This window comes from Scyliorhinus canicula, chromosome 5 (genome assembly GCF_902713615.1).
Source record: "Scyliorhinus canicula chromosome 5, sScyCan1.1, whole genome shotgun sequence".
In the NCBI taxonomy this organism is placed as follows: Eukaryota; Metazoa; Chordata; class Chondrichthyes; order Carcharhiniformes; family Scyliorhinidae; genus Scyliorhinus; species Scyliorhinus canicula.
The window spans coordinates 38597437-38625220 of NC_052150.1; the positions used below are offsets into that span (position 1 = coordinate 38597437).

A 27784-nucleotide genomic window follows, 5' to 3' on the forward strand; every position below is an offset into this window, starting at 1 on the left:
ACCTCCAGGACCGGCCAATGGCCCCCTCTCTCATCAGCTTTTCCAACATCATGGCCATTTATGTGCCGGCATTCGCTCCTTCAATGTCTTTGGGTATCCCCACGATCCTCAAGTTTTGTCTTCTGGCGGGTTCTCCAGGTCCTCCACCTTCTCCTTCAGCCGCTTTTGGGCCTCCCGCATCACTCCCATCTTGGCCACCAATGAGGCGAGCTGCTCCCCGTGCTCCCCCACAGTCTCCTCCATTTTCTGAATTGCCTGGCCCTGGGATTCCTGCCTGTGCTTCACTTGGTCAATCCCCGCTTTAAGCGGCTCTACCACCTAGCTCCTCCTGGGTTTCCCTTCTCTGCTTGCTGAACTTCTCATTTAAGAAGTCCACCACCTGCTCCCTTGACCACTGGGCGGGTAGCACAGGCCATTTACCCTCGGCTTGTGGTGCACAAAGTTTCTCCTACTCCACCAGCTCCCTTCTTCACGATCCACTTCTGATCTGTGGATCCATTTACCTGCCACATCAGTGGAGTCTCACTTTCTCCTGGCACTCCGACTACACCTCCCATCCAAACTTCCACCCTGCGAACGGGGGAAGGTCCAAAAAGATCCACCTTGTGCGGGAGCTGCCAAATGTGTGACTGCTCCTCCATAACTGCCACCGGAAGTCCAACTTTCTTTTTTTTAACCACCAATATTAAATTTCTATACATTAACTTCCCAAGAATAAACTTTAAAAACTAACCTTGCCCCAATAAACATTAGTCCATTATCATTCCAGTTAATACTTCATAATTAATTCTCTATTAAAACATCAATAAATCTCCATCTTGACTATTAAACATCCATTAGGTCTCTGTCCCTGAAACCACCTCTATTGAACCTCCATCTATTAAACGATTTCCTGTTAGTCTTCCATTAATTAAATCTCCACCCATTAAACTTACATCAAGAAACTCCATCGATTACACGTCCATCAATAATATGTGATTAACCAGCATAGTTGTTATTGAACTGGACTAGTGAGGCCAAGACTAATGATTCAAATCTAACTACGGCAGCAGAGGAATTGAAATGGAAAATCCACCATTGTAAGAAAGAATAAATGGACTAACCTCGGCATGATAAAAGCATACCCAGCCCAGTCATCTTTTTAAAGTCCTTCCCACTGACAATCAGGGACTTAGTGGACTTTTGGTGACGGCATGTAGGTGGAGGTCACACATTAGGTGACTCCTGCTCGAGCCTCTGTTTTTCGGACTTTGGTGCTCGGTTTTAGGGGCAATTTTTGAATGAGTTTGTGCAGGAAGGTGTAAGGACGGTGGGAGATGTCAAAGACCCAGAAGAAATGGACTGGAAAGAAGGGAGTGAGTGAAACTCCGCCATCGAGTGAGCAGGTGAGTATGGCAGGAAGAAAGATGGTGGAGACTGGATCACTGGATGGGGCACTCCCTTCACCAGTAGAAACTCTGACCGAGCTGATGGCCAGAGAATTTGAGAGGCAGTTCGCCAAGCACATGAAGGTGCTGCGAAGGGAGATGATGGCTGCGATAACAAAGTAGGAGAGAAGTTGAAAGGGATGAAGGAGACTCTGTCGACGCACAGTGACCAGTGCACCTCAATGGGTGAGGAGCTGCGGAGTGTGGTGGAGGCCAACAAAGGGTTCAGAGTCAAGATGGAGGACCTGGAGAACAGGTGAAGGTGGCAAAATCTATGGATCATGGGCCTACCTGAGGGTGTGGAATTGGGCGTGAGGGGGTGAGGATTGGGTGCAGCAAGGATGAGAGGTGAAGTGGGAAAGTGTTGGCATTCGATGAGACCAAAATTTGACGGTGGAACTGTCAAGAAAGCTGAAGGAAAAAACTCACCACTATTCTTAGAATTCCCCCGACACCAAAAAAGGGTCAAGATATTCTAAATGGTGAACAGGAATTCTCACTCCCTGACTCCTATGCAGATTTAGGTGGGTGCTATTCGGGTAAAACTAGCGTTTCAAGTTATCCCCCGGCATAACGCACATTTTCATAGAAGAATTTTATCTACTTGCCGTTAGTAGCATCGATCCTGGCTCCCGCGTTGCTAAGTAAGTAAAGTTGACTTTGTAATAACCACTGTTTCAGGTTAAAACTTTAAGTTATTATTATTTTTTCTTTTAAAAGATAAAATCACTGTCTTTACAGAAAAGTTAAAAGATCTTGCTTCTGGATTCTCCTGGTTGGCTGATCAGACCTTCCTGGGCCTCCTTGACAATCTCTCTTCTTCATCTGTTGGTTTTCTGCCAGTTGTTTTGCGGTTCTGCTCGGTTTTCATGTTCAGTCCTTTCCATGACCGAGATCTACCCCCGTACCTGTAGCACAGGGTCCTTACCGTAATACCAGTATATACATTTAAAACAACAGTGGTGACTACCACATTCATCCCCTGTTAAAAATGAGTCCAGCGGGAGTGGTGGCAAAACTATTTACATACAGATTGACTTTAAAATTAGAGAGAAGGTTACAAATTTAGACGATCGGGCGCCTTGATCTGTCGTTAAGAGGGCCGCAGTGCTGGTGGCGACTCAGGTGTTGGCTTAGTCTTCGGTGACTCTGAGAGCGTGTCGACATCCTCTTCATCCCCAGGTGGGTCCAAGGGAAGGACGGATTGTCTTGGAGCGGGGGCTGCGGTGGGATGTGCTGGGAGGAGGGAGGGTGGCGTCGGGGCGGGGGAAGGGGGGTGTGGGGACCCAGCTGGTGCCAGGACCCTGAGGGAGACTGTGTCTTGGCAGCCATCTGGGTACATTACGTAGGCATACTGCGGGTTTGCGTGGAGTACCCTCAACCAACGTGTCCGCCTTGTGGAGCCGCACGTGCTTGCGGAGGAGAACGGGTCCTGGAGCTGCCAGCCACGTTTGGAGCGAAACCCCGGGGAAGGCAAAGAGACGTTCATGGGGTATTTTGTTAGTCGCAGTGCACAGGAGTGACCAAATGGAGTGAAGTACGTCGGGGAGGACCTTCTGCCAGCAGGAGGACGTGAGATTTCTGGACCGTATGGCCATCTGGACGGCCTTCCAGACCGTCCCATTCTCCTGCTCCATCTTCCCGTTTCCCCTGGGGTTGTAGCTGGTCGTCCTGCTCGAGGCAATGCCCGTGTTGAGCAGGTACTGGCACAGTTCATCACTCATAAATGAAGAACCCTGGTCGCTGTGGACGAAGGCGGGGAAATTGAACAGAGCAAAGATGGTGTTGAGGGCTTTGATGATGGTGCGGGAAAAGAATGCCACGGGCCTGTCTGCCTGGTTGAAGGTGGCGGCCAGAGCGACGTCTGATGCATCACTCTCGACTTGGAAGGGGAGCATCTCGTTGACCGCGTGCATTGCAGCCTTGGCGATGTCGGCCTTGATCCGGTTGAAGGCCTGGTGGGCCTCGGCCGTCAGTGGGAAACCGGTGGAGTGGATTAGTGGGCGGGCCTTGTCCGCATAGTTTTGGACCCACTGGGCATACTACGAAAAGAACCCCAAGCATCGTTTGAGGGCCTTGGGGCAGTGGGGAAGGGGGAGTTCCATGAGGGGGCGCATGCGATTGGGGTCGGACCCAAGAACTCCGTTCTGAACCACATAGCTGAGGATGGCTAATCGGTTCATGCTGAACACACACTTCTCCTTGTTGTAAGTTGGGTTGAGCATTTTGGCGGTGTGGAGAAATTTGGAAAGGATAGCGTCATGGTCCTGCTGGTTGTGGCCACACATGGTGACGTTGTCCATGTACGTGTAGGAAGGTGGCGCGCAGTCCGTACTGGTCAACCATTCGGTCCATCTCCCGTTAGAAGACCGAGACCCCGTTGGTGACGCCGAAGGGAACCCTAAGGAAATGGTAAAGGCGGCCGTCTGCTTCAAACGCAGTATATAGGCGGTCTGCCTTGTGAATGGGGAGCTGGTGGTAGGCAGATTTCAGATCCACTGTCGAGGAGACCCAGTACTGTGCAATCTGATTGACCATATCAGATATGCTTGGGAGGGGGTACGTGTCGAGCTGCATGTACCGATTGATGGCCTGACTATAGTCAACAACCATCCTGATTTTCTCACCAGTTTTCATCACTACCACTTGGGCTCTCCAGGGGCTGTTGCTGGCCTCGATGATGCCTTCCCGCAGCATCCGCTGGTCCTCAGACCTGATGAAGGTCCTGTTCTAGGCACTGTACCGTCTGCTCCTGGTGGCGATGGGTTTGCAATCCGGGGTGAGGTTTGCAAACAGTGAAGGCAGGTCGACCTTAAAGGTTGTGAGGCCGCAAACAGTAAGGGGTGGTAGGGGCCCACCTAATTTCAGTGTTAGGCTCTGGAGGTTGCACTGGAAGTCCAGGCCGAGTAGCAAGGCAGCGCAGAGGTTGGAGAGGATGTAGAGCCGGAAGCCCTGGACGGTGAAGGTGGTGATGCAGTACCCCCGGATTGCCACGAAGTGGGATCCGGAGGCCAGGGAGATTCTTTGGTTAACTGGGTGTACCGCGAGGGAGCAGTGCCTTACCGTATCGGGATGGATTAAGCTCTCAGTGCTCCCAGATATGCCCGTCGACCTTCACCTTTGTCAAAGCGGTCACGAGGTTGTGCGGTAGAGACTGGCCGATCGTGACGGAGGCGAGACGCGGCTGGTCATCGGCATTTGCAGGCGATGAGCGGCCCGATGAGGTGCCTGACGGGCAGGAGTTCTGAGACTGGTAAGGTGGCGGCGCCCACGGGCCGCACGTGTCCTGGGGCAGGCAAGATGGCGGCACCCTCGTGCCGCACGTGTCCTGGGGCAGGCAAGATGGCTGCGCCCATTGGTTCTGAGGCAAGCAAGATGGCGGAGCCCACAGGCCGCATGTGTTGTGGGTGGAGCAAGATGGCGGCGCCCATGGGCCGCACGTGGTCTGAGGAGAGGAAGATGACAGCGCCCACTGGCCGCACGTGAGGGGTGCAGGGACAATAGCGGCGATTGAGTGGTCCTGGCACACTGTAGCGAAATTTCCTTTCTTGCAACAGGCCTTGCAGAGCGCGCTCTGCACCTGGGTGCACTGCCGGGGGTGTTTTGTCTGTCCACAGAAGTAGCACTTGGGTCCCCCGGGGTTGATTGGCTGCTGCGCTGCGCAGGCGTGGGTTGGCTGGGGGCAGTCGCTGATGGGGTCCACGATGGGATAGCCGCTGGCGGGGTCCACGATGCACAGGAGGGATGGGCCGTGCGGTCGGGGTATCAGCCTGTACGTTGCGTGAGGTGACTGTGTGCGAGAGCGCTAGTTTCTTGACCGCAGCGAGGTCAAGCGTGGCCCCTTCTAAGAAGCGCTGGCGGATGTAGTTCGTAACGAACGCGTCTCTCATCAGCAGGTTCGAATGTTCAGAGGCCGAAATGGCCTGGCAATCACAGTCTCTCACCAGGGCGAGCAGGGAACGCCAGAAATCTTCTACAGACTCACCGGGAAGTTGGCACCGCGTGGACAGGAGGTGCCTGGCGTAGATCTTGTTGGTTTGCTGAGCGTAGTTCTCCTTCAGTAGCGCTATGGCCTCTGCTTAGGTCGGACGAGGGGAAAGACGTTGGATCTCAGCCGCGTGTACAGAATCTGGAGCTTCTGTGCCTCTGAGATTGGGTCTGTCGCAGACCCGATGTATGGTTCAAAGCAAGCTAGCCAATGTTAGAAGTCCTTTTTGGCGTTGTCTGCTTGAGGATGCAGCTGCGGGCGATCCGGCTTGATGCGGAGGTCCATCTTTGAAAAATCTCTGTGTGATACATTGATGCACTATCAATTACAACGAGACAAGAGTAGAATGTAATCGAGGCTTTATTACACAGAGATGTATGGCATCCTACAGCAGCTGGCGAAATAGCTGCTGTTCGGAGAGCACACACATTTATACTCCGCCTACTGGGCGGAGCCAGCAGGCAGGGATCTACCCCCCGTACCTGTGGTACAGGGACCTTCCCGTAATACCAGTATATACAATATATAAAACAACAATGGTGATTACCACACTTAGTTTGTCAGATCACTGGCATGGAGGCATCCTGCTAATTATTCTGTGGCATTCCAGCCTTTCAATCCCTTATTATTTTTAAGTACTGTATTTTCTTGTATTCCTAAATTTTTCAAGCTATATTCTTCCCATTTTACATGTTGACTGCTTTTTGAAAAGCAGCAGTTAGCTGCGGTGAACTGTCCCCCATTAAAATCAACTGTTCTCTCCAGATTTCCACTTTTAACTGGTGTCATCAAGGTTCTATCATTCACAAAGAAATTTTATTTCAAGTAATTCAAACTTAAGATTCTGGCAATTTCAATCAATTGCTTGCTAAACTAATTACCTACTATTAAAGGGTAGAAAACCCGTTCCCTTTATGTAACTTAAAACTTAACTTTTATAAAAATTTCTCCGACTTGAACTAAAGGTATCAGGTTACAGCATGAGCTGCTTCCTTATCTCAAGGATTGTGTGATAATGGCTGTCTGCATTCTAAAGAACTTTTGTCTGCAGTTAACCCTTCGAGGGCCTTCTGCTGTATCATTTTTTAGCATTTCATTACATTTACGTTTATAGGATCTTTTCTGTTACTTTACTTTCTCTCATGTTCCTTAGATTTTATCATCAGACCTTCATGTTTCAAATGACATCTTTCGCATTTTTCTTAACAAGGCGGGTGGCCGTTGGACGAGTGAAGACGGCACTGTACAGCAACGACATGAGGTTTGGAGTGGCCTACCCGGCAAAGTTGAGGGTGACCCACAATTCGAGGGATTTCTACGATGAGACGGTGGAGCAGTTCGTGATGGCCAAAGGATTGGGACTGAAATGAGAGATGGGACAGGGATTTGGACTGTGGGGATGGGCAGGGCCGGCTCAAGGTACCGGCAACTCGGGCAGTTGCCCGGGGCGCCATGTGCGAGGGGGCGCCATCAACGAGTGCGTGACCAGCGTCAGAGACCTGCCGACAGAGAGACCGGCCCGCCGATCGGTGAGTCCCGATCATATACCAGGTCACTCCGGCCCCCCCCGACCCGACCCGACTCGACCCCCCCCACCCCCGACCCGAACACCCCCGACCCGACCCTCCCCGCCCCCACCCGACCCCCCCCGACCCGACCCCCCCGACCCGACCCCAACCCCCCCGACCCGACCCCGACCCGATCCGACCCGACCCGACCCCCCCCCGACCCGACCCCCCCGACCCGACCCCCCCCGACCCGACCCCGACCCCCCCGACCCGACCCCGACCCCGACCCCCCCGACCCCCCGACCCGACCCCCGACCCGACCCGACCCCCCCCGACCCGACCCGACCCCCCCGACCCGACCCGACCCCCCCGACCTGACCCGACTCCCCCTCGACCCGACCCTGACCCCCCCGACCCGACCACGACCCCCCGACCCGACCCCGACACCCCCCCGACCCGATCCGACCCCCCCCGACCCGATCCAACCCCCCGACCTGACCCGACACCCCCCCCGACCCGACCCGACCCCCCCCCCCGACCCGACCCGACCCCCCACCCCCCCGACCCGACCCGACCCCCCCACGACGGGCGCCGAAGTTCAGCTTGCCCGGGGCGCCAGCAACCCTAGGGCCGGCGCTGGGGATGGGGACTGTGCTTTGTCTTTTTCTCTCTTTTTTGTTGTTTCTTGTTTGTATTTGATGGGGGGGGGGGCAGGAAACATCTGGGTTTTGGGTTGGTTAAACAGGGGAGGGTAGTTTAGCTTTGTTTATAATTGGTTACAGGTATATTGGGCTTTGGGTTATGATGGTCTTCTAGGGTGCTGTACAGTAGTCCCCCCGTTATACCGCGCTCCGCAATACCGCGGTTCGCGATATACGGCGGGGGGGCTTATGGACCCCAACTGTCAGCTTCCCTCTCCGGATCAAAGTGAGCCGGCCGCTGAAATTGACACTGCTGGCTGAAATTGACACTGCCGGCTGCTCCTCTCTCACTGAGATTCAGTGAGAGAGGAGCAGCTCACACAGCGTCCGGAAGTGGATAGTGCAGAGCCTTTGAAACTGACATGCAGCGCAGGGTGCAAGCGCGTGCGGCAGATGGGGTGCAGACAGCAAGACCTTGTAAGTTCCTGGTAAGTTTCTGTGGATTGTTTTAATTAGATCCACGATGGGGGTTTTAAATTTATTTAAAAATCTATGCATGCGCTTCCCATTGTGAGTCTACGGGGGTCTGACCTCTCCCCCCGCCCCCCCCCGTAGACTCACAATGGGAAGCGCATGCATAGATTTTTAAATAAATTTAAAACCCCCATCGTGGATATCCGCGGCTCGGATGCAACGCGGGTGGCTGTCTTGGACCCCAATACCCGCGTTATAAAGGGGGACTACTGTATTGCACTGGTTTTATTTTATTTTCTGGGACTAGGTTATGGGGGAGGGGTTTGGAGGGAGGGGGGTTTGATGGTACGACTAGGAGGTTTACGGTACCTATCTGGCATTGGTGCAGAGCACTCGCTGCCCATTGGCTCAGGTCAGTCATGTGCCTCTCTGCTGATTAGTTGAGGTTGGTCATGTGACTGCTCACTGATTGGCCGAGAGTCATGTAGTCCTGCCTACGAGGCGGGGTATAAGAACCCTTAGGACCCGGCAGTCGGCCTTTCTCTGTAAGTCGACTGCCGGGCACACAACTAGTTGATTAAAGCCTGCTAAATGGAACTTTTTCCCGACTCGAGTCCAATTGATGATACATCAATTTAATCAACTAGAATTTTGAAATGGAGCTTTGGATCAAACCAGACTGCCTCCGCATCAGCTCGCATGCTACAAACGCGTCAGCAACTTTTAAACATTGGCTGCAGTACTTCAACAGCTACCTCTCCACCACAGGAAGCCAACCCATCAAGGAGCAGAAACTCCACATCCTCCACTCGTGTGTGGGCACCGCCGTCTACTCGATGATTGAGGATGAACAAGACTATGATGCGGCCACGGACCTTCTGAAAGGACATTTTCTCAGGCCTGTTCACCAAGTCTATGCACGGCATCTCCTGACTACAAGGCAGCAGTTCCCCGGTGAGTCCCTTGATGAATTTTATCGGGCCCTCGTTGTCTTGGGGAGAAATTGCGCATGCCCGCAAGTTACTGCGGTAGAACATACGGAACTCGGCAGCCCCTTGGGCAACGTGGCACGCAACCCCCCTGTCCCCCGCCGACCCCCCCCCACTCCAGGCCTGTGCTGCGGGGCTCCCCGATAAGCTCACGGGACCCCGCTGTTACTTCTCTGGCCTGGCCAAGCACCCCCGCCCGCGCTGTCCGGCCGGCTCCGCAGTATGTAAGAGCTGCGGTAAGAAAGGTCACTATTCAGTGGCCTGGCAATCAAAGTCGGTCGCTGCTGTTCTGCGCAGCGACCGCGGATCGCACCCCCCCCCCCCCCCCCCGTGCTCCTCCAGGGCCCCGCGCGGCACACAGGCCTGTCTGCTCCCACTGCCGGCCACCACGAGCGACCCACGGACCGCTTTGCCCCTGCCTCTAGCCACCACGAATGACCCACGGGCGCCACCATTTTGGGTCCTGGACGCCACGTGTGGTTCCCGGGCACCGCCATCTTGGGTTCCCGTGGCCTTCTTCTCCGGACCCTCCACGCTTCCGAACTCCGCCATTCCTCGGTGGAAAAGGAGGCACAGGCCATAGTTGAAGCTGTGCGATACTGGAGGCACTATCTGGCCGGCAGGAGGTTCACCCTCCTCACAGACCAGCGGTCAGTGGCCTTCATGTTTGACAATGCACAGAGGGGCAAGATCAAGAACGACAAGATCTTGCGATGGCAGATCGAGTTGTCCACGTACAACTACGATATCTTGCATTGCCCTGTCCCGTGGTACCTGCGCCAGCGCGCAGATTGACCGCCTCTGCACCCTCCACGCGGACCTCTGCCATCCAGGGGTAGCCCGCTTCTATCACTTTATCAAGACCCGCAACCTGCCCTACTCCATTGAGGAGGTCAGGACCGTGACCAGAGATTGCCACATTTGCGCAAAGTGCAAACTGTACTTCTACCGCCCCAAGCAAGCGCATCTGGTAAAGGCGTCCCGCCCTTTTGAACGTCTTAGTATGGACTTCAAGGGTTCCCTCCCCTCCAACAACCGCAACACCTACTTCTTGAGTGTGATTGACGAGTACTCCCGCTTCCCTTTCGCCATCCCCTGCGACATGACCACGACAACCGTCATCAAGGCCCTCCTCTCCATTTTCTCCCTGTTCGGTTACCCCGCGTACATCCACAGCGACCGGGGGTCCTCCTTTATGAGCAACGAACTGCGTCAATTCCTGCTCAGCGGGGGCATCGCCTCTAGCAGGACGACCCGTTATAACCCTCGGGGTAACGGACAGGTCGAGTGGGAGAATGGCACAGTCTGGAAGACCATCCTACTGGCCCTACGGTCCAGTGATCTCCCTATCTCCCACTGGCAAGAGGTCATCCCCGACGCCCTCCATTCAATTCGGTCTCTCCTTTGCACTGCCACAAGCCAAACGCCTCATGAACGTCTTCTTGTTTTCCCTAGGAAGTCGTCCTCAGGATCCCCACTCCCGACTTGGCTGGCCACACCCGGGCCCATCTTGCTCCGGAAGCATGTGCAGGTGCACAAGTCCGACCCATTGGTGGAACGAGTCCAGTTACTCTACGCTAACCCGCAGTACGCGTACGTGGAGTATCCCGACCATCGGCAGGACATTGTCCCGCCGGCGTGCGGCCCCAACCCCCCACATCAACACCCTCCGCCCAGTCCCCCCCCCCCCCCCCCCCCCCCCGGCACCCCCGCAACCTAGCGCACAGGAACCCCCTCCCCTGGCCAGAACTTCGCTAGCACTGACCAGGGGTACAGACACAGGATCACGACCGCCGCTCCCGGAGTCAAGGTCGGCCACCGGCCCGACGTCACCGGCACCGCTGCAACAGTCCAGCAGAACATCGAGGGCGCCCGACAGACTGATCGGGTCGATCTGATGTTCCACTGGACTTTTATCGGACTCCTCGTGTCATTCAGAGTTCCACTGTACCAGTTGCACATTTTGTTCATTTTTTTTCTATTTGTGTACTGTTCATTGCCGTTCATTGTATCTGCACAGTCATCCCGAGCCAGTGGGCAGCCACCATTTACCTCGGTACACCTCGTTCTCTCTAGTCATACCACCAGTCCTTCTTACTCCTCCCCCCCCCCAGCTTCTTTCTCAACAAGGGGTGAATGTGGTGGTACGACTAGGACGTTTACGGCACCTATCTGCCATTGGTGCAGAGCACTCGCTGCCCATTGGCTCAGGTCGGTCATGTGCCTCTCTGCTGATTGGTTGAGGCTAGTCATGTGACTGCTCACCGATTGGCCGAGAGGCAAGTAGTCCCGCCTACGAGGCGGTGTATAAGAACCCGTAGGACCCGGCAGTCGGCCTTTCTCTGTAAGTCGACTGCCGGGCACACAATTAGTTGATTTAAGCCTGATATATGGAACTTTTTCACGACTCGAGTCCAATTAGAACATAGAATAGAACACTACAGCGCAGTACGGGCCCTTCGGCCCTCAATGTTGCGCCGACCTGTGAAACCATCTGAAGCCTATCTGACCTACACTATTCCATTTTCATCCATATGTCTATCCAGTGACCACTTAAATGCCCTTAAAGTTGGCGAGTCTACTACTGTTGCAGGCAGGGCGTTCCACACCCCTACTACTCTCTGAGTAAAGAAACTGCATCTGATATCTGTCCTATATCTCAATTTAAAGCTATGTCCCCTCGTGTTGGTCATCACCATCCGAGGAAAAAGACTCTCACTGTCCACCCTATCTAACCCTCTGACTATCTTATATGTCTCTATTAAGTCACCTCTCAGCCTTCTCCTCTCTAACGAAAACAACCTCAATTCCCTGAGCCTTTCCTCGTAAGACCTTCCCTCCATACCAGGCAACATCCTAGTAAATCTCATCTGAACCCTTTCCAAAGCTTCCACATCCTTCCTATAATGTGGTGACCAGAACTGCACGCAGTACTCCAGGTGCGGCCGCACCAGAGTTATGTACAGCTGCAGCATGACCTTGTGGTTCCGAAACTCAATCCCCCTGCTTATAAAGGCTAGCACACCATATGCCTTCTTAACAGCCCTATTAACCTGGGTGGCAACTTTCAGGGATTTATGTACCTGGATGCCGAGATCTCTCTGTTCATCTACACAACCAAGAATCTTGCCATTAGCCCAGTACTCTGCATTCCTGTTACTCCTTCCAAAGTGAACCACCTCACACTTTTCCGCATTAAACTCCATCTGCCACCTCTCAGCCCAGCTCTGCAGCTTATCTATGTCCCTCTGTATCCTACAACATCCTTCAGCACTATCCACAACTCCACCGACCTTCGTGTCATCTGCAAATTTACTAACCCATCCTTCTACACCCTCTTCCAGGTCATTTATAAAAATGACAAACAGCAGTGGCCCCAAAACAGATCCTTGCGGTACACCACTAGTAACTGAACTCCAGGATGAACATTTGCCATCAACCACCACCCTCTGTCTTCTTTCAGCTAGCCAATTACTGATCCAAACCGCTAAATCACCTTCAATTCCATACTTCCTTATTTTCTGCAATAGCCTACCGTGGGGAACCTTATCAAACGCCTTACTGAAATCCATATACACCACATCAACAGCTTTACCCTGATCCACCTGTTTGGTCACCTTCTCAAAAAACTCAATAAGGTTTGTGAGGCATGACCTACCCTTCACAAAACCGTGTTGACTATCGCTAATCAACTTGTTCTTTTCAAGATGATTATAAACCCTATCTCTTATAACCTTTTCCAACATTTTACCCACAACCGAAGTAAGGCTCACAGGTCTATAATTACCAGGGTTGTCTCTACTCCCCTTCTTGAACAAGGGGACAACATTTGCTATCCTCCAGTCTTCCGGCACTATTCCTGTCGACAAAGACGACATAAAGATCAAGGACAAAGGCTCTGCAATCTCCTCCCTGGCTTCCCAGAGAATCCTAGGATAAATCCCATCTGGCCCAGGGGACTTATCTATTTTGCCATTTTCCAAAATTGCTAACACCTCCTCCTTTTGAACCTCAATTCCATCTAGCCTGGTCGACTGAACCTGAGTGTTCTCCTCGACAACATTGTCTTTCTCCAGTGTAAACACTGACGAAAAATATCCATTTAACGCTTCCCTATCTCCTCTGATTCCACACACAACTTTCCACTACTATCCTTGATTGGCCCTAATCTTACTCGAGTCATTTTTTTGTTCCTGATATACCTATAGAAAGCCTTAGGGTTTTCCTTGATCCTATCCGCCAACGACTTTTCGTGTCCTCTCCTCGCTCTTCTTAACTCTCCCTTTAGGTCCTTCCTGGCTAACTTGTAACTCTCAAGTGCCCTAACTGAGCCTTCATGTCTCATCCTAACATAAGCCTTCTTCTTCCTCTTGACAAGTGCTTCAACTTCCTTAGTAAACCTGATGTACCATAAACTAATTGATGGTACATCAGGGGGCCTTGGCAGGGGCTCCGCACCAGAAGTGTGAAGGTTGGTTAGTGTAAAGGAGTGTGGTGGAGGGAGTGGCTGCGGCCGTTGGAACCTGGTCAAACAGGTTTCAATGGGCCTGGGAGGTGTGAAAGGTGAGGGAGCGGGGGTGGGAATAATACTGGGAAAGGTGTTTGAAAGATGAAATGGATGGAGGGATTCAGGGAGAAAGGGTTCAACAGTAACAAAGGGATGGGGCTGGTCAGGCCTGAGGGGCAGGGCATGGGGTTATGGTGTCAGGTAGGAGGGGGCGTGGGAGGGGGGTGAGACCCCTGGTCAGAATAGTGTAGCCACCGAAGCTGGCCACTTCCTGACATAAAATGGAACATTGAGTTGCATGCAGGGAAAATTGGACAATGTCAGAGAGGCAAGCAGGTTGCAGAACCTCTCTGTGGATTCTGTCTGTAAGAAACCAGACAGCATAGAAACTAACAAGCTGCACACATTAATTGAGCGATTCCCGGGCACAATGGACACAATTAAGAATAACAAAGGCCAAGCTAGATTCTTCGGCGCCAGCAGGAGTCCCGGACAATAAGATACAAATAGCCCCAAGAACCGCCCAGTGATCGAGGAACAGCCCCGTTATTGGGGAAATTCAAATCAATCGATTGGGAAGAGACCCAATCGATTGCAAGTTTATAGAGGGTCCGCCCAGATGGGCGCGAAACCCAAAACAGTATAAAACAGAGACCCCGACCCCAGCTCTCTATCTTAGCCAACCTCTCTCTCTTAGAGAACTCCCTGCAGAACACCTTTGCAGCAGCTCTCCAGGAACTTGAACCGTGAGAAGGAGAGGCCTGGCCAATTGCCACACCGACAAGTAAGTGTCATACAAGCATGCTACGAGAGTAGACACTCCTGACCCCTTTAGTCCACACCAACTGGAAGCCTGCGGATCCAGGACAAAGCAAGAGGCCATTGTTCCCTGATCCGGCAGTTTCCTTATTTCAGATAAGTATTGGCCTAGTAGTGGTAGGAACAGTTTAGTCTTAGTTTTATATGCATGAGTAGCAAATAACTGTGTAACATTAAACGTGTCTTGTTTGAACTTACTAACTGGTGTATTGAGTCATTGATCTGAACTTGAACTTGAACCTCGTGGCGGTATCATCAAGATACCTAGCGACTCTAGAGTTTAGGAATAAAACAGAGCCAATTAGTGTAAAGCACACTCACCCAGAACGAGCAACAGCAGCGAGCAGAGCGGGGACTGGAGCAGCAAGCAGAGCAGGGATTAGAGCAGCGAGCGGAGTGGTGATTAGAGCAGCGAGCAGAGCAGGGTGAAGGCGTTTGCTGGGCTCTTGAGGGAGGTGGGTGGAATGGACCCGTGGAAGTTCTTACACCCGAGGGAATGGGAGTATTTGTTTTGTATAAGGCTAAGATGGAGAGGAAGGAACGCCAAAAACTTTTAGAGGACATTTTGGAGGCGGATAGGAGGTATGTGGGGGACCCGGAACTGGGTCTCCTGGTCAAGAGGAAGGAGTTGCAGGCAAGATTCCACCAATTGTCTGTGGGGATAGTGGTGCATCAGTTGAGAAAGGTGAAGGGAGCTGTCTACGAGTATGGGGAGAGAGCAGGGCATTGCTGGCTGACCAGCTCCAGAGGGAGGCAGCGGCGGGGGAGATATTTTGAGTACTGGATAGGTTGGGGAAGTTGTGTTGGCTCCGGAGCAGATTAATAAAGTATTTGAGTTTGTAGGTACCTGTTTAAGTCGGATCTCCGGACGAGGAGCGGGGCATGAGGGAATTGCTGTACGGGCTGGAGTATCTGATGCTGGGAGAGGAAGATAAGGCAGGGTTGGAAGGGCCGGCGAGGAGCAGGAGGTGAAGGAGGAAATTGGGAGGATGCAGATAGGGAAGGCGGCAGGGCCCAGTGGGTTCCCAGTTGAATTTTACAAGAAATTTAAGGATAAGCTGTTAATGGTGGGAATATTTGAGGATGTGCTAGGAAGGGGTGACTTACCACAAACAATGGGGCAGGCTTCTATCTCATTGCTATAAAAGAAAGACAAGGAACCGGTGGAGTATGGGTCGTATCAGCCTATATCTCTGCTGAATGTAGATGCCAAGATGTTGGCAAAGGGTTGGAAGGATGTTTTCCGAAGGTGATTGGGGTGGACCATACGGGGTATGTGAAGGGAAGGCAGTTAACCTCGAACGTGAGAAGGTTGCTGATTGTGGTCCTTTCTCCAGCGAAGGGAAGGGAGACGGAGGTAGTGGTGGCATTGGATGCAGAGAAGGCATTTGATCGGGTAGAGTGGGTTTATTTGATGGCGGTACTTGGGATTATTTGATGGTAGTATTTGGAATTGAACCAAAGTTTGTGGCGTGGGTGCAGTTGCTGCGTCAGGAACCAATGGCGAGTGTTTGCATAATTTTGGGTATTTTGCACTGTACCAGGGTACAGGGCAGGGGTGCTCTATGTGCCCCTTATTGTTTGCATTGGCTATAGAACCATTGGCCATTGCGCTGTTGGCCATTGCACTAAGAGCTGAGGTTGTAGAAAGGGATAGTGACGCAGGGGGAAAGAACATAGGGAATCCCTCTACACCGATAATCTGCTGCTATATATTTTGGAATCGAGCACGTCGGTGTGTAATGGAGCTGCTCCAGAGATTCAGAACGTTCTTTGTCTTTCAATTGAATCTCGGAAAAAGCGAGCATTTTATGGTCTCCCCGCAGGGAATGGGAGCAATGGTGTGGGGCTATCATTCGCTTGACAGGCAGCAGGTATTGGGGGTGCAGGTGGCCTAAGATTGGCCAGGGCATTGAAAGGTTAATTTTACCCGCTTGGTGGGGAGGGTGAAGGCCGATATGTTGAGGTGGGACAATCTCCCTCTGTCATTGGCAGGCGGGTGCAGGCAGTTGAAATAAATGTTTTGTCGCGATTCCTGTTTTTATTGCAATATCTATTGGTCTTTTTATCTAAGTCCTACTTCAAGGAGATGGACAAGTTGATCTCCTTGTTCATTTTTGGGGGGTGCGAGGCAGGATTAGGAGGGTGGTACTGCAGAGAGGACAGCAGATAGGGTGGTTGGGCCTCCCAAACTTGCTGTATTATTATTGGGAGGTGAATGCAGAGGTGTGGGGCTGGAGCAAGGAGGAGGCTCTGTGGGTAAAGATGGAGGTGGGATCTAGTCGGGGTCAGGGTTGCGGGCACTGGCAACAGTGCTGTTCCTGATGGCCCCAGGAAAGCACACAGTGAGTCCGGTGGTGGTGGCCACATTGAAGATTTGGAGACAGTTTATGCAGCACTTTAAGCTGGGGGCCGGGTCAGGGGAGATGCCAATCAGGGGAATCATGGGTTCGAGCAGGGGAGGATGGATGCGAGGTTTCGGGGTTGGGACGAGAGGGAGGGTCTATGATGTAAGGTGCTGCAGAGGATGAGTGCCTCGACTTCATGTGCGAGGTTGGGGCTGATACAGCTGAAGGCAGTGTAGAGGGCGCCCCTCTCAAAATCAAAGATGAGCCGGCTGTTCGAGGGGGTGGAGGGTGTCTGCGAGTGATGTGGAAGGGGTCCCACGAATCATGTTCATATGTTTTGGTCCTGCCCGAAGCTGGAAAAGTTTTGGGAATCCAGTATTCAGGATCTTGCATGTGGATATGGAGGGATTCTACAATTATTAGGATTTGTTCATCATGCACTTTCGGGATTGGTTACCGTTGATTGTTGGTTGGGGGGGGGGGGGGGGGGGGGGGGGGGGGGTTTGTGCGGGGGGTTATTTTTGTATTGTGAAAATGGTGAAAATCTATTGAATATGAATGTTTTTTAAAAAACAGAGCCTTTGTAACAAAATTGTGAGAACACGGACATGCCAAACAAAAGCGGACTGTAATCATACTCGCAGAATCATATCATTCAACCAATGTCCCAGACTCCTCGACCCCTAAAATTGGTAGGACGAACCAAGGAGAGGTGTTTGCACAATAGCGTTCGATCCGAGCAGTCACCACAAAGAAACAAATGTTTGGAGGCAAACAAAAAGATTTAATCATCTGCACAAATCTGATTCCACTCCCGAAGTGTTCTCCCCACCCCCAGCCCACATTCGGGCCAGGGGTTTTATACCTGACAGGCTTCCCTTGCTAAGGGGAAGCCCCTCCCTTTTAACGGGGAAGTTCATACTCCGCTGAGGTCATGGGGGACCTGATACTGCGTGACCTCCATGAGGGTCGTAACACTCCACCCCACCCTATGTCCTGACTGGCGTCAGCGGGGGAGGCATTGGGGGTGTGGGTTTTGGCTATGGATCAGCATGTCCAAGTCCAGGGGCGTTTTATGTGGGTATTAGACAAGGCCCAGGACAGGGTTACCGCCTCACAGGCATCCATCTGCCACCTGAAAATTGCAGCAGCGCTTCTGAGCATGGCCCAGCCACAGCAGGCCATAGCTTGGAACATCGGTGGTATTGCCCAGGTGCTGGCCGACAGGGCGTAGAAACAGTGGGAGGTGGCCCAGTCCCAGAGGGAGATGACGCAGTCACTGGCTGATGTGGCACAGACCCAGAAGGTGGTGATACAGTCAATGGGTGATGTAGCGCAGTCCATAAGAGAAAGGAGCAGAATTAGGCCACTCGGCACATGGAATGGTTGATGGCTGATATTTTTCTCATCCCCATTCTCCTGCCTTCTCCCCATAACCTCTGATCTCCTTATTAATCAAGAACCTATCTATATCTGTCTTAAAGATACTGATTTGGCTTCCACAGCCTTCTGCGACAAAGAGTTCCTTAGATTCACCAGATGGAGATGGTCCACTCCCTGTGCTCCATGTCCGTGAGCATGCAGACCCTGGTCGAGACCAGAGCAGGCCTCCAGGACTGGCAGCGCCAGATGTCGGGGAAGCCTCAGGGGATAGCTCCGATCGCAACCCTGTCTGACCACAGCACCTCGGATTTCCCCCCTTCTGTCCCTGGCACATCTGGTGGGCAGCAGGCATAACAGGTTTGCACCATGCCACCTGGGATGCCGGAGCAGCAGCCGGGCCCATCCAGGCCCAGGCGCCCCAGAAGACGTCCGCTAACTTGGACCCAGGTCGCAGGGCGGGAATCAGAGCAGACTGCCACTACTCTTTCTGTACCGTCTGGTGATCCGCCAAGACTTAGTGTTAGGGCCAGTAAGGCCAGAAAGTTGGACAAGAGTGAAGTTGGCACAGGTGACAATGTATATACAGTTTTGTTATTGGGGTTAGGGCACAAATACGTTGTCACATTAAACACCAGTTCACACTGTTACGACCTGTCTCTGTGCTTGGTCAGAACGGAGTGAGAGATGGGCTGGCAAGAGAGGGGGAATTGGGGGGGGGGGGGGGAATGGGGTTTCCGTGCCCCTGGCCAGTTCTCACCCCCCACCCTCCAAAGTCGGTGAACCTGAAGTCGATCAGATCGTCCCATGTGCATTGGCCCTGGCGCACAGTTGTGTGGCCTTCTGGCCTCCCATACTTGCCCATCCTCCCCCCTCCTCGCATCCCTCCTCGGCGGACGAGGCCTGGCGTTTCGGCTGTGCGATGCAGCAGGCCACCATGATGCGGGCGACTCTCTCAGCATCATACTGGAGGGCCCGTCCAGAGCGGTCCAGTCACCTGAACAGCATCTTCAGGAGACCAAAGCACCGCATGAGCACGCTCCTGGTCGCTGCGTGGGCTTTGTTCTAGTGTGTGTCAGCGTCGCTCTGTGGCCTCTGGATAGGCATCATCAATGACGACCGTTGTGAATAACCCCAGAGTGGGGCCATCTAGAACTTGTAAGGAATCGTCGAGTGTGCCAGGGAAAAGGTGTTGTGCACACTGCCCAGGTATCGGGCGAAGACGTGCATGATGCGCAGCTGGTGGTCACATATCAGCTACACTTTCATCGAGTGGAACCCCTTTCGGTATGTGTAGAGCAGCCTCTCATCTGCAGGTGCTCATAGCGGGACATGCACCCCGTTAATCACCCGCTGCACCAGGGCATGGCGGCGAACCCCGCTGCTTGGGCATCTGGTGGGCTCTGTCCACATTAAAGTGGATGTATTGTGCCAACTGGGCATATAGAGCTTCCATGACAGTACGGATGGTACAATGCACCGAGGTCTGTGAGATTCCTGACAGGGTGCCATTTATAGAGAAATACAGCACAGCACAGAACAGGCCCTTCGGCCCACGATGTTGCGCCGAACTTTTTTCCTAGGTTAATCATAGAATTTTGGACAATTTTTCATGGCCAATCCACCCAACCTGCACATCTTTGGACTGTGGGAGGAAATCGGAGTACCCGGAGGAAACCCACGCAGTCACGGGGAGGATGTGCAGACTCCACACAGACAGTGACCCAAGTCGAAATCGAACTTGGGACCCTGGAGCTGTGAAGCAATTGTGCTATCCACAATGCTACCGTGCTGCCCTTAAGAAGTTAACCTACACTCCATTATTCTACCCTAATCCAAGTACCTATCCAATAGCCGCTTGAAGGTCCATAAATTTTCCGACTCAACTACTACCACAGGCAGTGCATTCCATGCCCCCACTACTCTCTGGGTAAAGAACCTACCTCTGACATCCCCTCTATATCTTCCACCATTTATCTTAAATTTATGTCCCCTTGTAATGGTGTGTTCCACCCGGGGAAAAAGTCTCTGACTGTCTACTCTATCTATTCCCCTGATCATCTTATAAACCTCTATCAAGTCGCCCCTCATCCTTCTCCGTTCTAATGAGAAAAGGCCTAGCACCCTCAACCTTTCCTCGTATGACCTACTCTCCATTCCAGGCAACATCCTGATAAATCTCCTTTGCACCTTTTCCAAAGCTTCCACATCCTTCCTAAAATGAGGTGACCAGAACTGCACACAGTACTCCAAATGTGGCCTGACCAAGGTTTTGTACAGCTGCATCATCACCTCACGGCTCTTAAATTCAATCCCTCTGCTAATGAACGCTAGCACACCATAGGCCTTCTTCACAGCTCTATCCACTTGAGTGGCAACTTTCAAAGAACTATGAACATAGACCCCAAGATCTCTCTGCTCCTCCACATTGCCAAGAACCCTACCGTTAACCCTGTATTCCGCATTCAGATTTGTCCTTCCAAAATGGACAACCTCACACTTGTCAGGATTAAACTCCATCTGCCACTTCTCAGCCCAGCTCTGCATTCTATCTATGTCTCTTTGAAGCCGACAACAGCCCTCCTCACTATCCACAACTCCACCAATCTTCGTATCATCTGCAAATTTACTGACCCACCCTTCAACTCCCTCATCCAAGTCGTTAATGAAAATCACAAACAGCAGAGGACCCAGAACTGATCCCTGCGGTACGCCACTGATAACTGGGCTCCAGGCTGAATATTTGCCATCCACCACAACTCTCTGTCTTCTATCGGTTAGCCAGTTTGTTATCCAACTGGCCAAATTTCCCACTATCCCATGCCTCCTTACTTTCTGCATAAGCCTACCATGGGGAACCTTATCAAATGCCTTACTAAAATCCATGTACACTACATCCACTGCTTTACCTTCATCCACATGCTTGGTCACCTCCTCAAAGAATTCAATAAGACTTGTAAGGCAAGACCTACCCCTCACAAATCTGTGCTGACTATCCCTAATCAAGCAATGCCTTTCCAGATGCCTGGAAGGAGCCCGAGGCGTAAAGGTTGAAGGCGGCCGTCACGTTGACGGCCACTGGGAGCGGGTGTCCCTCCCCATATCCCCCGCAGTGACAGGTGTGCCATGATCTTGCAGATATGTCGCACTGTCTCCCTACTCAACCAAAGTCTTAATCATGCTCTGTTCAGCAGGTCCTCTAATGACAGGCGCGGCGGTATACGCGAGGCCTTATGCGGCACCTCCTTGGCACCTCTTCCGCCTCGTCCTGTTGGGAAGCCGGCTCTCCATCATGGGCACCTCACTTTTGTTCCTTTGTGGCACGCTCTGCTGCTGCAGCTTCCTCCTCCTTCCCAAGCAGCCTTTGCCAGTCGTATCCTCTGGAGCCCCCACCCTGCTCCCCCGTAGGGGCTACTGTGGGCATTCCCTTGAGTGGGCTACCTGATGCCCCGTGGGTGATGGCTGGGTGGGGGGATGGGTGGGTATGGCGGAGGGTGGGGTGCGAGGATGCGGCACCCATACGGTGTCACTCTGCAGAACCAGGGGCCAAGGTGGCTGGTCAGTGGGGTGCACAGCAAGGTGGGGCTGCACAGGCTGTGGCAATGGCGGACCGTGCCTGCACGCCGTCACCCTGGCCAGTTCCCTGGTCTCATCCACCCTAGCCAGCCTGGCCAGTGTCTGACCTGGCAGCCCACAATCACACCTCTGTGTCATAGATCATAGAATTTACAGTGCAGAAGGAGGCCATTCGGCCCATCGAGTCTGCACCGGCTCCTGGAAAGAGCACCCCACCCAAGGTCAACACCTCCATCCTATCCCCACAACCCAGCAACCCCACCAAACACTAAGGGCAATTTTGGATACTAAGGGAAATTTATCTTGTCCAATCCACCTAACTTGCACATCTTTGGACTGTGGGAGGAAACCGGAGCACCCGGAGGAAACCCACGCACACACGGAGAGGACATGCAGACTCCGCACAGATAGTGACCCAAGCCGGAATCGAACCTGGGACCCTGGAGCTGTGAAGCGATTGTGCTATCCACAATGCTACCGTACTGCCCTGTGTCCTACCTCCTCTCTCCTGCCTCACCGCCTGAGCCACAATGCCAGTTTCACGATTTGTAAAAGTACTAGTGAACTGTGCCGTCGAGAACGTGGCCCATCGGAGGGGGAGAATCGTGGTGGCCCCGGAGAATACTGGATCGGGCCCGCTAATGATATGTAATTGGTATTTAATGTATGTGCGTTCCAGATGGCATTGACACCGCTTTCGATGTGACGGAGAATTGCGATTTGGCATCAAATTGCCGCCCTCCGCAATTTCGGCATCGGAACCATTTCTCCTCCCAATCGTATTTCCCGATTTCGCCATCAGCCAATGGAGACTCGCTCCTGTTCTCTTTTCTTAAGGAGGGATATACTTTCATTGGATGCATTTCTGAGAACATTCACTAAGCTCATTCCTGCCATGAAGGAATGTAGAGCTGGTTGGGCCTATACCCATTGAGGTTCAAAAGAATAAGAGATGACCGTACATATTCAAACAAAAGATTTTGAGGGTAAATGTTGAGAGGATGTTTCCTTCCCATGGTGAATCTAGAACAAGTGGCACGGTTATAAAATAAAGCACCCCCTGTTAAAGACAGATTCTCCCCCCCTGTCCGCCACAAGAATGCCACGGGCGAGCCGCGAAGAATGGAAACATCCATTGACCTCGGGCAGAATTCTTCGGTCGCCGGGCAAAAGCAGCCAGAGAATCCCACCCATAATCTACAAAAAAACAAGTGGGAATGTGGTGGAATATTCTCTACCTGCCGAGGTGAGTTAATTTCTAAAAGCAATTAAGAAGTTGCATATCATCTGGATAAGTATCTGTCTTGATTGGCACACAATCCACTGCCTTAAATAGTCACACCCTCCGATCGCCAGGTGGACGCAGCCAGAGAACCCCATCCTTGATCTCTATTGCCCAATGCAATATGGTTGGCAAGTTTGTGGGAACGCCACTAACTGCAAGTCCCCCTTCAAGTCATACAAATCCTGACATGGAAATAATATGTGCGGGAGTAGAGTAGTTTCACTAAGTGAACAGCAGTGATTCAAGTGGGCGGCAAAGTAACACAGTGGTTAGCACTGTTGCTTCACAGAGCCAGGGACCTGGGTTCGATCTGACCGTGGCTAATTTGTCTGTGCGGAGGCTGCACATTCTCCCAATGTCTGCGTGGGTTTCCTCCGGGTGCTCGGTTTCCTCCCACAAGTCCCGAAAGACGTGCTGTTATGTCATTTGGACATTCTGAATTCTCCCTCTGTGTACCGAAACATGCGCTAGAATGTGGCGTCTAGGGATCTTTAACAGTAACTTCATTGCAGTGTTAATGTAAGCTTACTTGTGACAATAATAAAAGATTATCACCATCGACTTCTCAATGGCGATTAGTAATGGCTAATGAATGCTGGTCATACCCAAACCCCCAGAATGAATAACAAAAAAGCAATAAACCTCCATCTGTTATAATTTCCATTTAATCTTTATCCATTTCACATCCATTACTAAACCTCAATCCATTCAATACAAATCAGTAAACTTACATCAATAATCCTCCATTTGTTCAACCATTAAAAATAAGCTTTGAACCTTTAACATTTGCCGAGTCAGTTCTACTCAATGAAATGACAATATATTAAATGTCCATCACTCAATCTTTAATTTGCTGTCCATTGGATTTCCATCTAATAAGCCTGTATCCACTTGTGGTAGTATGGTTAGAGGCATTACGGTACCTAATAATACATAGAATACATAGAACAGTACAGCACAGAACAGGCCCTTCGGCCCTCGCTGTTGTGCCGAGATACTGCTGAGATACCATTGGTGGATAATGCATTTTGTCTATTGGTCCATTGGTGGATAATGCATGTTGTCTGTTGGTCGAGACTGGATGGTAGCTCCGCTCTGCAAGGTGGGGTATAAGAGCCCGTGTAACCCCAGCAGCTTCCTTTCTGTAACTGAGCTGCTGGGGGAAACATCTAGCTTATTAAAGCCTTCAGTTGGACTACAACCTCGCTTCTGTGGTCATTAATCGTGCATCACCACTATTAAACCTCTGTCATTGAAATTAATCTATGATACCTACTGTTGACTTCCATCCATTAAATGTCCAATCAATTTCTGGCAGAAAATTAAAAGTGGGGATAACGGAATGAAGGATAAACAAGGTAACTGGACAACCAATGTCCCTCTCCACTAATGGGCAAGATTCTCCGTTTGGGAGATAAACAAGTTCTCCTGGCAGAACTGAATTGGACCACTTTTACGACCCCCTTGTGGTCGTAAAGCGGGATGCAGTTCAGTGTCCCACAGCATGCAGATTTATGCATGGCATAAAACACGAGGGATTCCTAGGGCCATCTTGAGTGGGCGGTCCAATAACGAGGCCTCATGGCCAGTCACCGCCCCCCCCCCCCCCCCCCCCCCCCCCACCCGCCAGGACCACTGTAATAGGGGGTCTGGAGCCTGCGGTGGGGGGAATCCCCATTTAAAAATGGCGCCCCAATCTCTCCCTGCACCAGCAAGATGAGTTCATTTGTGCAGGAAGTTAGCCTAAGTGCAGACTCGCCGGGGCTCAGAACGAAGCAGAGTCCCGTTTAATAGCAATGTCGGTATTAGCGCAGTAAGCACTGGGAAACATCTAGCTAAACTTGCCTGACACGGGACTCTGGCTAAACGTGACTGACACGGGACTCTGTTTCATTTCCATATAATTGTTCCCTATATGCCTCAAGCTAGCAGCTTATTAGAAGCAGTGAACAGTTGGAAATTTCACAAATAGCTTCCACCTCTGGCAAAGTTCTGTTGATGGGACAGTCATGCATGATCCTGCCCAGCTCTTCCACTGAAACTTTCAAAACATAGTCTATTCACCATAGCTAGGACCAGTTGAATGAGTCTGGAACACTGACCTCTCTTTCTCCCAAGTATCGCCACCATGATTCAGTCCCTTGGCCACTTATAATCCAACCTCTGCCCTGTTACACCTGCACAGACCAGAGTGAAAAGTACCGTATCAATAGTTACCCGAATTGGAAACATTTCATACTGGGCTCCTTGCATCAAGGTGCATATTTCAAACTGGACCAGATCTTGTCAGATGCAAATTAATTGGTAATCCCTGTGTGTTCAGCACATTTTTTAAACATTTTAGAACTTTACTGTAACACAGGAAAATTCTCAAATCACGACAGCTGTTTAAAATACCAACTCTGTCGCATCAATCACAAAACTATCCCTAAAACTCACCAAGCTACCCAGTCTAAATGCTAATGATGTGCTGCCTCATACAACACGTTAATCAATGACTTATGTTTTCTAATTACAGTGATGTCGTGGCCTAAAGTACAAAGACATGGCAGCATTTCATCAAGACGACAGTTTACAATTTAAGCTCTGCGAACTGTTAGGAGGTAAAATACAAGCAAAAAACACAGCACATATTTTCTGTTGCTCCTGCTGAGAGAGATACTTAGAATAAAGACAGTGTTGAACCTGGATAATCCAGACCTTTAAACCATTGCTACATCCCAGGAAGTATATATCCACAGAGCAATGATGTGAGCGATGGCAAATATTTTAAGGAGTAATTAAGGGGGTCTAGAGTGAAAGAGGAAATCTGGAAGAGTTCCAATGTATTGGAACACATAAGAATTAGGAACAGCAGTAGGCCATCTGGCCCTTTGAGCCTGCCCTGTCATTCAATGAGATCATGTCTGATCATTTGTGGACTCAGCTCCACTTTCACGCCCGAACACCATAACCCTTTATTCCTTTATTCTTCAAAAAACTATCTATCTTTATCTTGAAAACATTTAATGAAGGAGCCGCAACTGCTTCACTGCGCAGGGAATTGCAGAAATTCATAACCCTTTGGGTGAAGAAGTTCCTCCTAAACTCAGTCCTAAATCTACTTCCCCTTATTTTGAGTCTATACCCCCTCGTTCTGCTTCACCCGCTAGTGGAAACAACCTCCCCGCGTCTATCCTATCTATTCACTTCATAATTTTATGTTTCTATAAGATTCCTCCCCCACCCCGGATCCTTCTAAATTACAAAGAGTACAGTCCCAGTCTACTCAACCTCTCCTCGTAATCAAATCCCCTCAACTCTGGGATTAACCTAGGGACTCCTCTGCATGCCCTCCAGCGCCTGTACGTCCATTCTCAGGTAAGGAGACCAAAACTGAACACAATACTCCAGGTGTGGCCTCACTAACACCTTATACAGTTGCAGCAAAACCTCCCTAGTCTTAAACTCCATCCTTCTAGCAGTGAAGGACAAAATTCCATTGGCCTTCTTAATCACCTTTTGCACCTGTAAACCAACTTTTTGCAACTCCTGCACCAGGACACCCAAGTCCCTCTGCACAGCAGCATGTTTTAATATTTTATCATTTAAATAATAATCCTTTTGCTGTTATTCCTACCAAAATGGATAACCACACATTTATCAACATTGTATATCATCTGCCAAACCCTAGCCCATTCACTTAAACTATCCAAATCGCTCTGCAGACTTTCAGTATCCCCTGCACTTTTTGCTTTACCACGTATCTTAGTGTCGTCTGCAAACTTTGACACTTTGCACTCGGTCCCCAACTCCAAATAATCTATGTAAAATGTGAACAATTGTAGGCCCAACACTAATCCCTGAGGGACACCACTAGCTACTGATTGCCAACCAGAGAAACACCAATTAATCCCCACTCTTTGCTTTCTATTAATTAACCAATCCTCTATCCATGCTACTACTTTACCCTTAACGTCATGCATCATTATCTTATGCAGCAACCCTTTGTGTGGCACCTTGTCAAAAGGTTACTGGAAATCCAGATATTTCACATCCATTGGCTCCCGTTGTCTACCGCACTGGCAATGTCCTCAAAAAATTCCACTCAATTAGTTAGGCATGACCTGCCCTTTATGAACCCATGCTGCGCCTGTCCAATGGGACAATTTCCATCCAGATGCCTTGCTATTTCTTTTTTGATGATAGGTTCCAACATCTTCCCTACTACCGAAGTTAAGCTAACTGGCCTATAATTACTGCTTCCTGCCTACCTCCTTTTTAGACAGTGGTGTCACGTTTATTAATTTCCAATCTGGCGGGACCAGCCCAAAGTCCAGTAAATGTTGGTAAATTATCACGAGTGCATTCGCAATTTCCCTAGCCATCTCTTTTAGTACCCTGGATGCATTCCATCAGGGCCAGGAGACTAGTCTACCTTTAGCCCCATTAACTTGCTCATCACTACCTCCTGCGTGATAACAATCGTTTCAAGGTCCTCACCTGCCATAGCCTCATTTCCATCAGTCACTGGCATGTTATTTGTGTCTCCACTGTGAAGACCGACCCAAAAAACCTGTTCAATTCCTCAGCCGTTTCCTCATCTCCCATTATTAAATCTCCTTTCTCATCCTCGAACCTTAGCCACTTTTTTTTGTTTTACATATTTGGAGAAACCTTTACTATCTGTTTTTATATTCTGAGCAAGTTTACTCTCGTAATCTATCTTACTCTTCTTTATAGCTTTTTTAGTAGCTTTCTGTTGCTCCCTAAATGTTTCCCAATCATCTAGTCTCTCACTAATCTTTGCCACTTTGTATACTTTTTCCTTCAATTCGATACCCTCCCTTATTTCCTTAGATA

At 50.9% G+C, this 27784-nt stretch overlaps 1 protein-coding gene across 5 annotated transcripts in view; it reads left to right on the plus strand.

Moving 5' to 3' along the window:
• The window catches only part of LOC119965918, a 185160-nt gene that overhangs the window by 153963 nt on the left and 3413 nt on the right, over nt 1-27784 (plus strand). For all 5 annotated transcript variants that reach the window (XM_038796927.1, XM_038796929.1, XM_038796928.1 and 2 more), the window contains one exon: nt 25461-25545. In XM_038796927.1, the coding sequence (XP_038652855.1) occupies nt 25461-25525 (65 nt within the window). In that variant the 3' untranslated portion in view covers nt 25526-25545. The remainder of the gene's footprint in view (nt 1-25460; nt 25546-27784) is intronic.